Here is a 15,452-nt window from a genome sequence, read left to right as displayed (position 1 = left end):
CCTTATGACATACAAGAGCAAAACATCTCCCCATCAATTCCTCCTCTATCTGATTAAAGAAACTCTCTTTTTCTTTTTGATAATTAGTCACTAAAGAGAGATTATGCTACAACAAAATGAATGAGAAATTAGATTTTGGTACCCGCAAGGACACACACACACAGAGTAATCTGTATCCCTCTTAAGGCAGTGTTTTATTAAGTTAACATTTAGCTGTTTCACGTCTCCCCCTGGATCTGCTCCATTAACACCAGCAGGAGCAGCTCTTGTTCAGAAGGGACTCATTCTGTCCAAAATACCCTGATTCCATTACCCCAGAAATTAGCCACATTTTTGTCTTTAGTTTCATAACTTGGTGTTTCCTTGTGTTACCTGGTCATGACTGTTGAGGTGTAGTTAACAATAACTTACTGTGAGCCTCTGTGAAAGGAATATTCTGCCTCTGACTTCAATAGTTCAGAACCAGTAACATAGCTGTGGTGGAACCCCAAAATACTTCCTTACATGTATTGTACTGTATTTTCCTTTGGAACGGTTATTTTCTTTGCATTTATATGGGTTACCTCATCTTCCATATATAGGTTGGTAATCAGTGCTGGTTGTGCTATCTGGGCTGAGGATCAGCTCAGGGGTAAATAGATCCACGTGTCTGCTGGCTCTTTGACTGACAGCCTGTCACATCCTCTTTGCCATCTTACGGAGCGTGCTCAGATAGGAACTCAGGGAGTTAGGCTGGCCTGCCTTTGATCCATTGGGCCTAGGCTCAGCTGAGCTACACTGGGCCGGGCCAGCCTGTGTATGGGTTGTAGGGATGTGACAAATGGATAATTTTTCTTTACATTTAAACAGGATAAAAAAAAATATTTTTACTATTAAAACGATTAAAAAAATTCATAAAATAAGGGTGACCCGGGATGGAAGGATAGAAGGTATGTGGACACCCCTTCAAATTAGTGGATTCGGCTATTTCAGACACACCCATTGCTGACAGATGTTTAAAATCGAGCACACAGCCATGAAATCTCCATAGACAAACATTGACAGTTAGAATGGCCGTACTGAAGAGCTCAGTGACTTTCAATGTGGCACCATCATATGATGCCACCTTTTCAGCAAGTCGGTTTGTCTAATTTCTGGCCTGCTAGAGCTGCCTCTGTCAACTGTAAGTGCTGTTATTGTGAAGTGGAAACGTCTAGGAGCAACAACTGCTCAGCCGCAAAGTGGTAGGCCACACAAGCTCACAGAATGGGACTGCCGAGTGCTGAAGCGTGTAGGGCGTAAAAATTGTCTGTCCACGGTTGCAACACTCACTACCGAGTTCCAAACTGCCTCTGGAAGCAACATCAGCACAATAACTGTTTGTCAGGAGCTTCATGAAATGGGTTTCCATTGCCGAGCACCCGCACACAAGCCTAAGATCACCATGCGTAATGCCAAGTGTCGGCTGGAGTGGTGCAAAGCTCGCCGCCATTGGACTCTGGAGCAGTGGAAACACGTTCTCAGGAGTGATGAATCACGCTTCACCATCTGGCAGTCCTGATGGACGAATCTGAGTTTGGCGGATTCCAGGAGAACACTACCTGCCCCAATGCTTAGTGCCAACTGTAAAGTTTGGTGGAGGAGGAATAATGGTCTGGGGCTCATTTCATGGTTCGGGCTAGGCCATTTAGTTCCAGTGAAGGGAAATCTTAACGCTACAGCATATAATGTCCACATACTTTTGGTCATGTAGTGTTACACGCACCTAATGTGTAGGAAAACCTCCCTGCAAAAAACAGCCCAGTCTGACAATGTTTCACTGACAAAATGTTGTTTTGAGCGATGTAAGTTTGAGAAAAAACTGACCCGGAAGTGTTTTTCAGTTGTAGAGTTGTGTTTAGTTGTTTACAGTTCCAAACATACAGTATGTCATTTTCTTAACCCATCTAGTGACTAAATGACAGCACAGGTTTCAAGTATCATACTAGCTAGCCTTGGGTGTCAGCCTGGGAGAAGTTACAGGAGAGACGGGTGGGACGAAAGTAGCATAATGTAAACCGATGAGCTGTAATAAAATAAACATTTAAGCACAGGCCATTGTCTCCTCTAGTTCATATTGCATTTATAATGTTAGCTAAATATCAACAAGTGAGTGTTTTTGAAAATTACACATGCAACAATTTCAAAGATTTTACTGAGTTACAGTTCATATAAGGAAATCAGTCAATCTATGGATTTAATATGACTGGACAGGGGTGCACCTGTGTAATGATCATGCTGTTTAATCAGCTTCTTGATATGCCTTGAAGGGCATAGGCCCACCCACTTGTCAGACAGGCCCACCCACTGGGGAGCCAGGCCCAGCCAATCAGAATGACTTTTTCCCCCGCAAAAGGGCTTTATTACAGACAGAAATACTCCTCAACACCCCACTACCCCCACTCAGACGATCCCGAAGGTGAATAAGCTGGGCTGGCATGATTACACGTGTTCTGTGGTTGAGGCCGGTTGGACGTACTGCCAAATTCTCTAAAACAACGTTGGAGAGAACTGAACGTTCAATTCTCTGGCAACAGCTCTGGTGGACATTCCTGCAGTCAGCATGCCAATTGCACGCTCCCTCAAAACTAGAGACATCTGTGGCATTGTGTTGTGTGAAAAAACTACATATTTTAGAGTGGCCTTTTATTGTCCCCTTATTGTGCACCTGTGTAATGATCATGCTGTTTAATGAGCTTCTTGATATGCCACACCTGTCAGGTGGATGGATTATTTTAGCTAAGGAGTAATGCTCAGTGGGGTCGTGCATTAAAATGCTTAAACATTAGGTGATTTACAGTTGGACGCAATCGGTGTACGAGTCTTCAGGCATCTGGAATCTGCTTCGTTGGTGCCCAAATGGGCAGGTGAAATTTTGTCCCGAAGACAACCGTTAATTCACATTGACTCGTGTTCCTTCCATTTGTTATGTGCATTACCGACTCACAACAAAAACGAAACTTAGCCAACTTCTCTACATTCTCTTCTCCCTCCGTTACGTGTCTCACTCAATTTCGTTTTGACCGCTCCCTCTACACGCATGGGTGCTGCGTACACAAGCTCTAAAGGGCTACAGAAATGACTGTCTATAAAAACCAATCTAATTGATGGGATACACCAACCAAACTGTAGACAAGCAGCATTCCTTGCCAAATCATTACACCTTTATCAGAAACTCAAACTGGACTGTTTGATTGAAGTATGGAATTATGTGTTCCAACCACAAGCTGCAGTTTTAGAAGAATAGATGTCTCCTCTATTTTAGTCTTTTGTTGCGAACTGTAACAATTCCAGTGGTGGAAATAAGAGTCAGGTGCAGAGAGCAGGAATATCTTCAACGAGTGGAATTTATTTCCTTACAGTAATCACCTACAATCCGGTGACGCCACACTAAACACTGGGCGCGTAAAGAGTAATGTCCAAAGTAAATTGAATCACAAAAATCCACTAATACACACCACAAACACGAAACAGAAAAACAAGCCCGCACAAAAGTGAGCGGGCAAACTGGGTTTAAATAACCCCTAACCTAAACACACAACAGGTGAAACAAATTAGACCAACTAAAAAGAAAACAGAAAAGGGGATCGGTGGCAGCTAGTAGACCGGAGACGACGACTGCCGAGCGCCGCCCGAACGGGAAGAGGCACCATCCTCGGCGGGACTCGTAACACGAACTGCTAGTGTGCCATTTAGAATAGGTTACAACCTAGACAGGTTCCAGACTGAAATATGCAACAAAACATGGTTTTGATGAAGACAAATACCATATTCATTAGTCTAGGGGGTCTACTTTGTTTCATGTTTAGCAAAAGCTTAAGCTCGCAACCAGTATCACCTGGTTGAAAAGGGAAGAATTTTAACTTTCTAATGCTGTTAACTATATAACATTTAATGAAATTATATTTGTCACATGCTTCTTAAGCAACAGGTGTAGACTAACAGTGAAATACTTCGTTACGGGCCCTTCCCAACAATGCAGAGAGAAAAATAGAAAAACAATAACACAAGGAATTAATACACTATGAGAAACGATAACTTGGCTATGTACACAAGGTACCAGTACCGAGTCAATTTGCAAGGGTATGAGGTAGATAGGTACATACAGTATATAAACTCAGCAAAAAAAGAAACGTCCTCTCACAGTCAACTGCGTTTATTTTCAGCAAACTTAACATGTGTAAATATTTGTATGAACATAACAAGATTCAACAACTGAGACATAAACTGAACAAGTTCCACAGACACGTGACTAACATAAATGGAATAATGTGTCCCTGAACAAAGGGGGGGTCAAAATCAAAAGTAACAGTCAGTATCTGGTGTGGCCACCAGCTGCACTAAGTACTGCAGTGCATCTCCTCCTCATGGACTGCACCAGATTTGACAGTTCTTGCTGTGAGATGTTACCCCACTCTTCCACCAAGGCACCTGCAAGTTCCCGGACATTTCTGGGGGGAATGGCCCTAGCCCTCACCCTCCGATCCAACAGGTCCCAGAAGTGCTCAATGCGAATCGGACAATCACCCCTGGTGAGACAAAACCACGACTCGTCACTGAATAGCACTTTTTGCCAGTCCTGTCTGGTCCAGCGACGGTGGGTTTCTGCCCATAGGCGACGTTGTTGCCGGTGATGTCTGGTGAGGACCTGCCTTACAACAGGTCTACAAGCCCTCAGTCCAGCCTCTCTCAGCCTATTGCGGAAAGTCTGAGCACTGATGGAGGGTTTGTGCATTCCTGGTGTAACTCGGGCAGTTGTTGTTGGCATCCTGTACCTGTCCCGCATGTGTGATGTTCGGATGTACTGATCCTGTGCAGGTGTTGTTAAACGTGGTCTGCCACTGTGAGGACGATCAGTGTTCCGTCCTGTCTCCCTGTAGCGCTGTCTTAGGCGTCTCACAGTACGGACATTGTAATTTATTGCCCTGGCCACATCTGCAGTCCTCATGCCTCCTTGCAACATGCCTAAGGCACGTTCACGCAGATGAGCAGGGACCCTGGGCATCTTTCTTTTTTATTTTTCAGAGTCAGTAGAAAGGCCTCTTTAGTGTCCTAAATTTTCATAACTGTGACCTAATTGCCTACCGTCTGTAAGCTGTTAGTGTCTTAACGACCGTTCCACAGGTGCATGTTCATTAATTGTTTATGGTTCATTGAACAATCATGGGAAACAGTGTTTAAACCCTTTACAATGAAGATCTGTGAAGTTATTTGGATTTTTACGAATTATCTTTGAAAGACAGGGTCCTGAAGAGTTTGGATATGGGTAAAGTGACTAGCTAACAGGATAGATAATAAGCAGTAGCAGCAGCGTATGTGATGAGTCAAAAGAGTGAATGCCAATGGGGTCAATGTAGGTAGTCCAGGTAGCTATTTGGTTAACTACTTAGCAGTCTTATGACTTGATGGTAGAAGCTGTTCAGGGTCCTGTTGGTTCCAGACTTGGTGCATCGGTACTACTTACCGTGCAGTTGCAGAGAGAACAGTCTTTGACAATTTTTAAGGCCTTCCTCTGACACCGCCTGGTATAGAGGTCCTGGATGGCAGAGAGCTCAGCCCCAGTGATGTACTGGGCCGTATGCTCTACCTTCTGTAGCGCCTTGCAGTTGAATGCCAAGCAGTTGCCATACCAGGCGGTGATGCAGCCAGTCAAGATGCTCTCAATGGTGTAGCTGTAGACATTTTTGAGAATCTGAGGGTCCATGACAAATCTGTTCAGCCTCCTGAGGGGGAAGAGATGTTGTCGTGCCTTCTTCACGGCTGTGTTGGTGTGTGTGGACCATGTTAATTACTTAGTGATGTGGACACTATGTCTCAATTCCCATTATGTAGTGAATAACACCCTGTTGAAACAGGAGTAAATGGTGAAAAGCGATATTGATGAGAAAGACGCACCTGTTTCAGTAGCGCGAGTCGCGTGTCAAATGGAGCTTGCTGTCCTCCATTTAGCAAATGACCTTGCAACTATAGGAGGCCATTGACATTGGCTGCGTATCAACTATAGGAGGCCATTGACATTGGCTGCATATCAACTATAGGAGGCCATTGACATTGGCTGCATATCAACTATAGGAGGCCATTGACATTGGCTGCATATCAACTATAGTAGGTCATTGACATTGGCTGCATATCAACTATAGTAGGTCATTGACATTGGCAGCATATCAACTATAGTAGGTCATTGACATTGGCAGCATATCAACTATAGGAGGCCATTGACATTGGCTGCATATCAACTATAGGAGGCCATTGACATTGGCTGCATATCAACTATAGTAGGTCATTGACATTGGCAGCATATCAACTATAGTAGGTCATTGACATTGGCAGCATATCAACTATAGGAGGCCATTGACATTGGCTGCATATCAACTATAGTAGGTCATTGACATTGGCTGCATATCAACTGCAATCATTCCTGTAATCAGCGCTTTTTCCCCCAAAATTTTAATGACGATGATTTGTGGAGTGCTTTATATCCGTGGCAAATCATTTGAAAGATGCATCCACTTTTACTAACGTTACCATTGTTTCATTAGGTTGGCCTATATGTTACATTTTTTCCCTTTTTGATGATGATCGGGACCTGGTAGTGGTAGTTTTGTGATAACTGCACTGTGATTTAAATTTGGGATTTTTTCTTAACGTTAACGATTCAATTTGGTTTAAATGTTTTAACGTTCACACCCCTAATGGATTGTAGTGTGTCCTTACTCTTTGACTCTGGTCTTTCACGTGACAAGCGGTACTACTGATTGTGGGGGCTTTTATCACATGACTAATAATAATACTTTTCTCAGATTAAACTCTAGGCAGATGTGTGTTGCATTTATTAAGATAAAGTGGTATTTTACTAAATCTGATTCTGAGAAGGCTTGTGGGGGTTCTGTTTGCTTTGCTTCATCATTGGACAATGAGGGTCTTCTCAGAACACATCTACATTAAAATAACCTCGACCCCAAACCTGAGACACATAGAATCCCATCGTCGATAGTTCCTGTGAGGACCTACATCCCGGAGAAGAAGAGTTTCCCTGCATGGAGGAGCATCATAAACACATCAGAGGCAGCATGGCTGGAGGGAGAAGAGGGGCCTTCAGGAGAACCAGATGCTCCAGCTAGCAGGAGGCTCAGTGGCAGAGTGCAGTGTAGTGAATCGGGGCAGGGCTGGCATAAGCATGTAGACCTCCTCAGCTCTCTCTGTGGTGCTGCATAAGAGCTGGAGGCCTGACTCTGTATGTGGCCGGCCGCAGCTCAACATCTTAGTTTTTCTCCCTTCCTTTCTTTAAATCTCCAATTCTTCTTTTAAGCTCAGATCTGCTGTATTTGGGGTGTGAATATTTATGTAAATTAGATATTTCTGTATTTAATTTTCAATACATTTGCAAAAATGTCTAAAAACATGTTTTCACTTTGTCGTTATGGGGTGTTGTAGATGGGCGCGAAAAAAATATTTAATTAATTAATTAATTAATTTTGAATTCAGTCTGTAACACAACAAAATGTGGAATAACTCAAGGGGTATGAATACTTTAAGGCACTGTATGTACTGTATGTCTAATGTTTGATCATCATATAGTATTTTATGTTTCAAAGAGTTTGTTGCCTACTGCCTAGTGTGTAGACAAATGTATGTCTTAACTACTTATCTTAACTACTTAAAAGCATCTGTACATTGTCTTTGTAGTATGCTCTGGGTCGTTTTTTTGTTTCCTTCTCTCTGATGTGTGTTGATCCTTCTGTTTTCTCCCTAGGTGAGCGCCCATACCAGTGCCCCTACTGTGACAAAGCATTCAGCAAGAATGATGGTCTGAAGATGCACATCCGCACACACACTCGGGTAAGTCTCCACACCCACTCCTCCCACACTCCCCCCTCTTTTTGTTCCAGGAACAGTTTGAGATGTTGGTGTTACCCGCATGGAAATTATTGTATTTCCCTCCACCTCCCCACAGCGCTGTGTGTGTGTGTGTGTGTGTGTGTGTGTCTTTATGTATGTGAGTAAAAGAAAACTGTCATGAAAGCCAGGGAATAGCAGTAACTTTTTGGAGCTGTTTTCTTTGACGGAGGTTTTTAACCTCTAAACCAGCTGGCCATTAGGAAATAACTTCTGACCGCAACATGAGTTATGATATATTCAATAAGTCACATGAAATATCCTGAAGCAAACTTTTCTCTTTTTATAGAAAATCTGCACACGCTACTGTTTTTGCGAGTGTGTGTGTGTGTTGAGTATTTCCTGAGATACCAACTCCTAGGTGTCCATAAAGTCTTATCTCTCCATCTCCAGTACTATGCTTTGGTTGATCTGCTCAGTGCTCAGCCAAGCTGTAAAACGTAACACACCCAGGAATAGAGGTTCACACACCTCTGTCAGGCCGCCAAGCAGGGAGGGAGCCAGAGAGGAGTCCTGTCTTGCCAGTCATGGGCTAGTTCTGCAGACATGAACGCTGAAGATCTTTTTTCCAATGCGGTGATGCCAGGACCCTCACTTAGGCTGCTCCCACAGTGAATTTCTTTAAGACTGGGGAGGATAATGAAGACTACTTAGAGCTGTAGATGGTAGACTAGAATACATCCACATCTCATATCAATCTCATTCAGTCGTACTGAAAGACAGTCATTGGGTTCCTGAATGTATACGAGCGGAGAACATGATAGGTATCGTTGGTGTTGATATGATGAGCATGTACAGTGCATTTACAAAGTATTCAGACCCCTTGACTTTTTCAACATTTTGTTACGTTACGGCCTAATTCTAAAATTGATTCAATTGTTTTTTTCCCTCATCAATCTACACACAATACCTCATAATGACAAAGCAAAAAAAACAACGTGATACACATTTACATAAGAATTCAGATCCTTTACTAAGTACTTTGTTGAAGCACCTTTGGCAGCGATTACAGCCTAGAGTCTTCTTGCATATGACACTACAAACTTGGCACACCTGTATTTGGGGATTTTCTCCCATTCTTCTCTGCAGATCCTCTCAATCTCTGTCAGTTTGGATGAGGAGCGTCGCTGCACAGCTATTTTCATGTCTCTCCAGAGATGTTTGATCGGGTTCAAGTCCGGGCTCTGGCTGGGCCACACAAGGACATTCAGAGACTTGTCCCGAAGCCACTCCTGCGTTGTCTTGGCTGTGTGCTTAGTGTCGTTGTCCTGTTGAAAGGTGAACCATCGCCTCAGTCTGAGGTCTTGAACGCTCTGGAGCAGGTTTTCATCAAGGACCTCTCTGTACTTTGCTCTGTTCATCTTTCCCTCGATCCTGACTCGTCTCCCAGTCCCCATCGCTGAAAAACATCTCCACTGTATGATGCTACCACCACCGTGCTTCACCGTAGTAGCCAGGTTTCCTCCAGACGTGACACTTGGCATTCAGGCCAAAGAGTTCAATCTTGATTTCATCAGACCAGAGAATCTTGTTTCTCATTGCCTGAGAGTCCTTTAGGTGCCTTTTGTCAAACTCCAAGCGGGCTGTCATGTGCCTTTTACTGAGGAGTGGCTTCCGTCTGGCCACGCTACCATAAAGGCCTGATTTGGTGGAGTGCTGTTGAGATGAATGTCCTTCTGAAACGTTTTCCCATCTCCACAGAGGAACTCTAGAGGTCTGTCAGAGTGACCATCGGGTTCTTGGTCCCCTCCCTGAGCAAGGCCCTTCTCCCCTGATTGCTCAGTTTGGCGTCTTGGTGGTTCCAAACTTCTTCCATTTAGGAATGATGGCCACTGTGTTCTTGGGGACCTTCAATGCTGCAGACATTTTTTGGCACCCTTCCCCAGATCTGTGCCTCGACACAATCCTGTCTTGGAGCTCTACGGACAATTCCTTCGACCTCTTGGGTTGGTTTTTGCTCTGACATGCACTATCAACTGTGGGACCTTATATAGACAGGTGTGCGCCTTTCCAAATCATGTCCAGTCAATTGAATTTACCACAGGTGGACTCCAATCAAGTTGTAGAAACATCTCAAGGATGATCAATGGAAACAGGATGCACCTGAGCTCAATATCGAGTCTCATAGCAAAGGGTCTGAATACTTACGTAAATACTTTTCTTTTGTATTTACATTTTTGGGGGAAAAACCTGCTTTCGCTTTGTCATTTTGGGGTATTGTGTGTAGATAGATTATTTTTATTCAATTTTAGAATAAGAATGTAACTTAACAATATGTGGAAAAAGGGGAAGGGATCTGAATACTTTCCAACTGCAGTGTAGGTGTAACCTGACTCAGAGATCAGTGTTGTAAGAGGAAGGTCATGGTCACACTGGTCTCTCATTAGGTCATTTTCTGCCTGTGCCTCTGCACTACTTCTCTACCCACTGATGTTCTCCTCCACTTCACAGCTTTCCATGAGCTATGTGTGTTGAAGTGTGTGTTTGTGTTTGTGGTTATAGCCATATGGGGCTGTATATTCATATATACAGTATTTATTTATGACTTTTAACATGATCATTAATTCATAAGGGTATGGCCTGAGGGTTTTGTTGACATGTTTCAATTACATTTCCTGTTTGCTCAAGCACAAACCATTTCATTGCACCCTTTGAATCTGAGCTGCAGGTAAAGTATAAAGCTTCTGGCCTGAAACGGTACAGTGGAAACAGGCAGCTGGCGGGACCGGGAAACTCCTATCAGCTCCAATTCTCTTGAGAGGACTTGATGAAACGTTAATGTTTGAATTGAGACATGGCTTTGTGTGTTCCCGGCTCTGTCTTTGCTCAGTGCATGGTGACTGCAGTAGTGAAATATGGGCTGAGCTGTGATACACAGCAGAGAGCTGGACGATGACATCACTACTCAGCAGAACAATGTCATTTGGCTGAAGGAGCTCCAGCTCAGTGTTAATGTATAGTTTAGAGATGGATCTGTTTAGAATTGTGTGTTTATCCCACATAGCAAACCATCTGCAACAATGAGAATACATGTGATTCCTATAAAGCTGCTGACATGTTGCCTGGTCAGAGATTTTTATTAATCTCTTTAAGGTTCTGTGATGTGACAAGAGTGATCTGACTGTAAACACACTGATTAACATTCCACTGGTTCTCTCTGTGGGGGTGCCTGCTCAGTTTTGTTTGACTTTGGCCTAGAGTTCTGATAGTTTCAACATAATCTTCCAAGCACCTCTGTTTTCAGTTTGAAAACCTCTAAAAGGGTTTTACTGTAATACTTTTCCATTGGTCAGTTTCAGCTGGCTCCTATTGATCCAGTATAGCAGTCTCTGATTGGTTAATCACAGCATTAAGTGATCGGACCAGTTGAAATGAGTATTAGCAATATGGCAGGTGCTCCACTTTGCCCTCTGGTAGGCTAGGTGAATTATCATCATATAGCTAATACCTCTCCAATCCTTTAAGAGCTATACGAAATGTCTAGGGGTATAGGGGCAAGGGTTTCATGTTGTATTGGGTAACAGAAGATGAGGACATGCCATGTTGGTTTAGAGATGACCATTGACCACACGTTTGATATGAAATGTGATCCTCCTGCCTCTCTCAGTGTAAATAAACAGGAGCTTTATCCCTCCATTCATAACCCTACTGACTCCTGAGGGGCCAGATTCAGAGGTGAGCCAGTCAGAGGGTCAGGTCAAAGGTCACTAGGGTGGACAGCTGCTGAAGAGCAGAGGTCACCAGGTACAGATGTTAGATGTTACTGGGGCCACAGTGATGCATTCTGGGTCCTCCACATTACCCCTCTACATCCATGTGTTTCCTAAACTCTGAACTTTAACCCTTTTTGGTTTTTTTTGTACGTCATTCAGGGGGGAAGATTTCCCCAAAGTGGGAAAGTGATACTTTATTAGAAAAGCAATACCTTAAACTAGCAGATTTTACTGGTGGTTTACAATACACATACTGTCAATTATGTTCTGGTTTGGCCTCCACACCCAAGTTTCTCACACACCCACATACACTCTGTTAGGTGTCTCTATGTTTCTTTCTCACTCACACACACAATATTGTCACGTTCCTGACCTTTTTCCTTTGTCTTGTGTTTATTTAGTTGGTCAGGGCGTGAGTTGGGGTGGGTTGTCGAGGTGTTATTTTCTTGTTGGGTTGTTTGTGTTCGGCCGGGTATGATTCTCAATCAGAGACAGCTGTCAATCGTTGTCCCTGATTGAGAATCATACTTAGGCAGCCTGTGATTCACGTGGTGGCTGTGGGTGGTTGTATCTCGTGTCTGTGTTTGTACCACACGGGACTGTTTGCGGTTTGTCACGTTTGTTGTTTTGCCATGTATAAGTATTCGTTCTACGTTAATTAAAGATGACCACTTTCCACTCCGCATATTGGTCTGATCCTTCTCGCCTCTCCTCCTCGTCCGAGGATTACGACGATCGTTACAAACATACTCATGCAGACATGTGCATTGAACCTGATCTGTACCTCCTTTTGTATCTCTGGGCACTAACTTTTTCCCGCCCACATGATAGCCCTTTTCCCAGGACCCCAACTTCCTGCATTCACCCTGTACCCTTGACAACTGATCCATAAATGGGTAGAGATTTCGCTATCAGTGAGTCTTGTCAAAGACTGACACCCAAACAAGAAGTCTTGCTATCTCTGTGCTTATTATTTAACACTAAGCTTTCAAGTGTCAAAAATATTTCCCTGAAGTCAGACACACACCTAGATTGAGAAACACACACACACACACACACACAATAACACACCCACAGAGCGATAACTGCTTTTGAGTGACACCCAGACAGGCCTCTGAAAGGCACAGAGGAAATGGTCTTTGGTGAACTGATGAGGTGGGGAGACAGGAGTGATATTTTACAGCCCCTTTTACAGCCCCAGTGCACTGATATATGTTCAAAGGGCTTTTCTGTGCCATGTTTTGCTTACGCTTTAGAGGATCCATGTGTTCCTTAGAGGATCCATGTGTTCCTTAGGGATCCATGTGTTCCTTAGGGATCCAAAAACAAAATAAAAAAAGATGTGTTCCTACGCTGGTCATTTCTTCCCTACTGCAGGTGCTGTACAACCTCTCATTTCATATCTTCATAAACTCACTGGGGGGCGGCGGGGTGTGAAGTGAGAGGATATGAGAGTGTGTGGGTGTTGGTACTTTTTTGGGATGCTAAATGCTATCCAGGTTTCTTCCATGTGTGAGAGAGTTAATTTGTGTTTCAGTATTTGTGTACAGTATACAGCAGGGGTAGGCAGCTAGATTCAGATGTTCAAATACAATAATTTCATTGAGACACGACCACATCATTTTTTCTTTTGTGGGGGGGGGGGGGGGGTATGGATACTTGGGAATAGATTTCCAAAATTAAACTCCTTTTTAGCTGAATCCTTTGTGAAAATACAGTTTATAAAAATAAACATTTGCGGGCCGCCTGTTGCCGACCCGTGGTATACAGATTAGCTGTGTGTTGAGAGGTGATCTGTCTGTAAAGTGTGTGTTTGTCTGTGTGTCCCTGCAGGAGAAGCCATATAAATGCAGTGAGTGTAACAAGGCCTTCAGTCAGAAGAGAGGTCTGGATGAACACATGAGGACCCACACCGGAGAGAAACCCTTCCAGTGTGATGTGAGTCTCAAACCACCTTATTCTGGACTCTAACCCTAACCATAACTCCAAGTGGTGTGTGTGTGTGTGTGTGTGTGTGTGCGCATATGTTTATGTCCATGCATGTCTCTGTATGTGTGTGCTGATGCTCTGCTCAGCCAGACTGTGGCACGTGGCCAGATGTGGGCTAAAAGTCAATATGAGTAAGATAAAGATCTCTGGAGAGGCAGTCGGCTGATCTCACGTAAACACAGTGAGAGGATCAGAGGGAGAAATGACCCTCTGTTTATAATACCACAGGAGTAATAATGATTCTCAGAGAGAGAGAAACACGCGACCATGGATCCTGATGATGCTCTGGAAGAAACTTTTAAGACGAGTTAAAGTTTCTGGATCCCCCTCACTTTCCTCTAACCATGTCTGGAAATTGAAAACATCTTTCCTTCCACTCTTTTTATTTTGTTTCATGGAAGAACCACAATTGTGTCTTTTTAAGTTAAGAGTTTTAAATCCTTAAGCCAATCAAATTTGCTGTTTCCTTCACCTTCAGAACTGTCTGACATGACGGGTCCTTTAAGCTCAAAATGCCTGGGTTAGCACTAGGGGGTTTGGGAAACGAAGGCTCTCAGTTAAGGCCATTTCTTTATTGTAATAATTTCCTGACCGTGTTGGAATTTAGTTGATGAAATACTTTGTTGATTCAGTATTAAATGTATTGAGCGTTATTTTTCTTTGGTATCTCCAGCCATCTGTGTGATGACGTGTATCACACATTTGATTAAACCGGGTTGATGACGTAATCACAGAAACACTCACTCTCTGCAGGTGGACTTTAGGGTACTTCTCCATGGTTTGTATTTTGAATGGAGGATACAGTATTTGAGTGTGAAGAAAACATGCTGGGAAGCCTGAGTCCATGTGGGGAACTGCTGTGCTCATGCCAATACAGGATTAATATGATTGATAGTTTGAGATGGAGTCATTTGTAGGGTGTAAAATGTATCATTTGTGATGGATGTTTAGTTTAATTTATTTCCTCCTTGCTTTACTGGGAAAATATGATTTCTGCCTTGAAGCCTTCTCTCATGTGATTGGTTCAATTAGCTGGCTGTACCCATAATAGGGATTTCATAGCTTAATATTCCTCTGCAGCATAGTCCTTTAGTTTAGGACTGAATTAATTCAATATGATCCGTCAGAGACCTACTAAAACAGAGATTTGTATGTACCGTATTTAAGGTGTGATAATTGCCATCTCTAACAGAGCTAACTAACACACTTCTGTTTGCTCTGCTCTCTGTAGGTGTGTGATCTGTTGTTCAGTCTGAAGAAGATGCTGAGCAGGCACAAGCTGACCCACAACCCCAACAGGCCCATGGCAGAATGCTCGCTGTGCCATAAGAAGTTCACCAGGAATGACTACCTCAAAGTGCACATGGAGAACGTTCACGGAGAGACCGAGGGCTAAGGAACCCATCTATTTGAGACAGTTTACTAAAGATAAAGATACACTATACTATATTTACAGTGTTATACATACAGGATGACTTGCTATGCATTTCATATGTAGCAATACGCAGTGTTTGTTGCTATTAAATACTGTATATGCAAATGCAGAATATGGAAAATATACATTTAAATATTGAAACAAATCCTGTACGTATGAGTTATGGAGTATGAACATTAGATATTACATTCACAGGGATTTTTGGATGAGGCACAAGACCCACACAGTTCTGATCTGCTTCCAAACTGCCATTTTGTCCCTGTTTGTAGTTTACATTCAATGTAATTTTGATATAAAAGTTTGGGATTGACATTTCCAGACAATGCAGCACAATACAATAACTAGCCTAGTTCAAAAAGTCTCTATCCCACTGTCTGCTTCTAGGTTCCCACCTCATGCCA

At 43.1% G+C, this 15,452-nt stretch overlaps 1 protein-coding gene across 1 annotated transcript in view; it reads left to right on the top strand.

The window, feature by feature from the left end:
- The window catches only part of LOC129869651 (PR domain zinc finger protein 5-like), a 75,116-nt gene extending 60,072 nt beyond the window's left edge, over positions 1-15,044 (top strand). The window contains exons 13-14 of the mRNA XM_055944264.1: positions 7,772-7,857; positions 14,848-15,044. Coding sequence (XP_055800239.1) covers positions 7,772-7,857; positions 14,848-15,012 — 251 coding nt within the window. The 3' untranslated portion in view covers positions 15,013-15,044. The remainder of the gene's footprint in view (positions 1-7,771; positions 7,858-14,847) is intronic.
- The last annotated feature ends 408 nt before the right edge of the window (positions 15,045-15,452 follow it).

The sequence above is a fragment of the Salvelinus fontinalis genome, chromosome 14 (genome assembly GCF_029448725.1).
Source record: "Salvelinus fontinalis isolate EN_2023a chromosome 14, ASM2944872v1, whole genome shotgun sequence".
Lineage (NCBI taxonomy): Eukaryota > Metazoa > Chordata > Actinopteri > Salmoniformes > Salmonidae > Salvelinus > Salvelinus fontinalis.
Note: the sequence above shows the minus strand (reverse complement) of the source record. Positions and strands in the feature narration are given on the sequence as shown.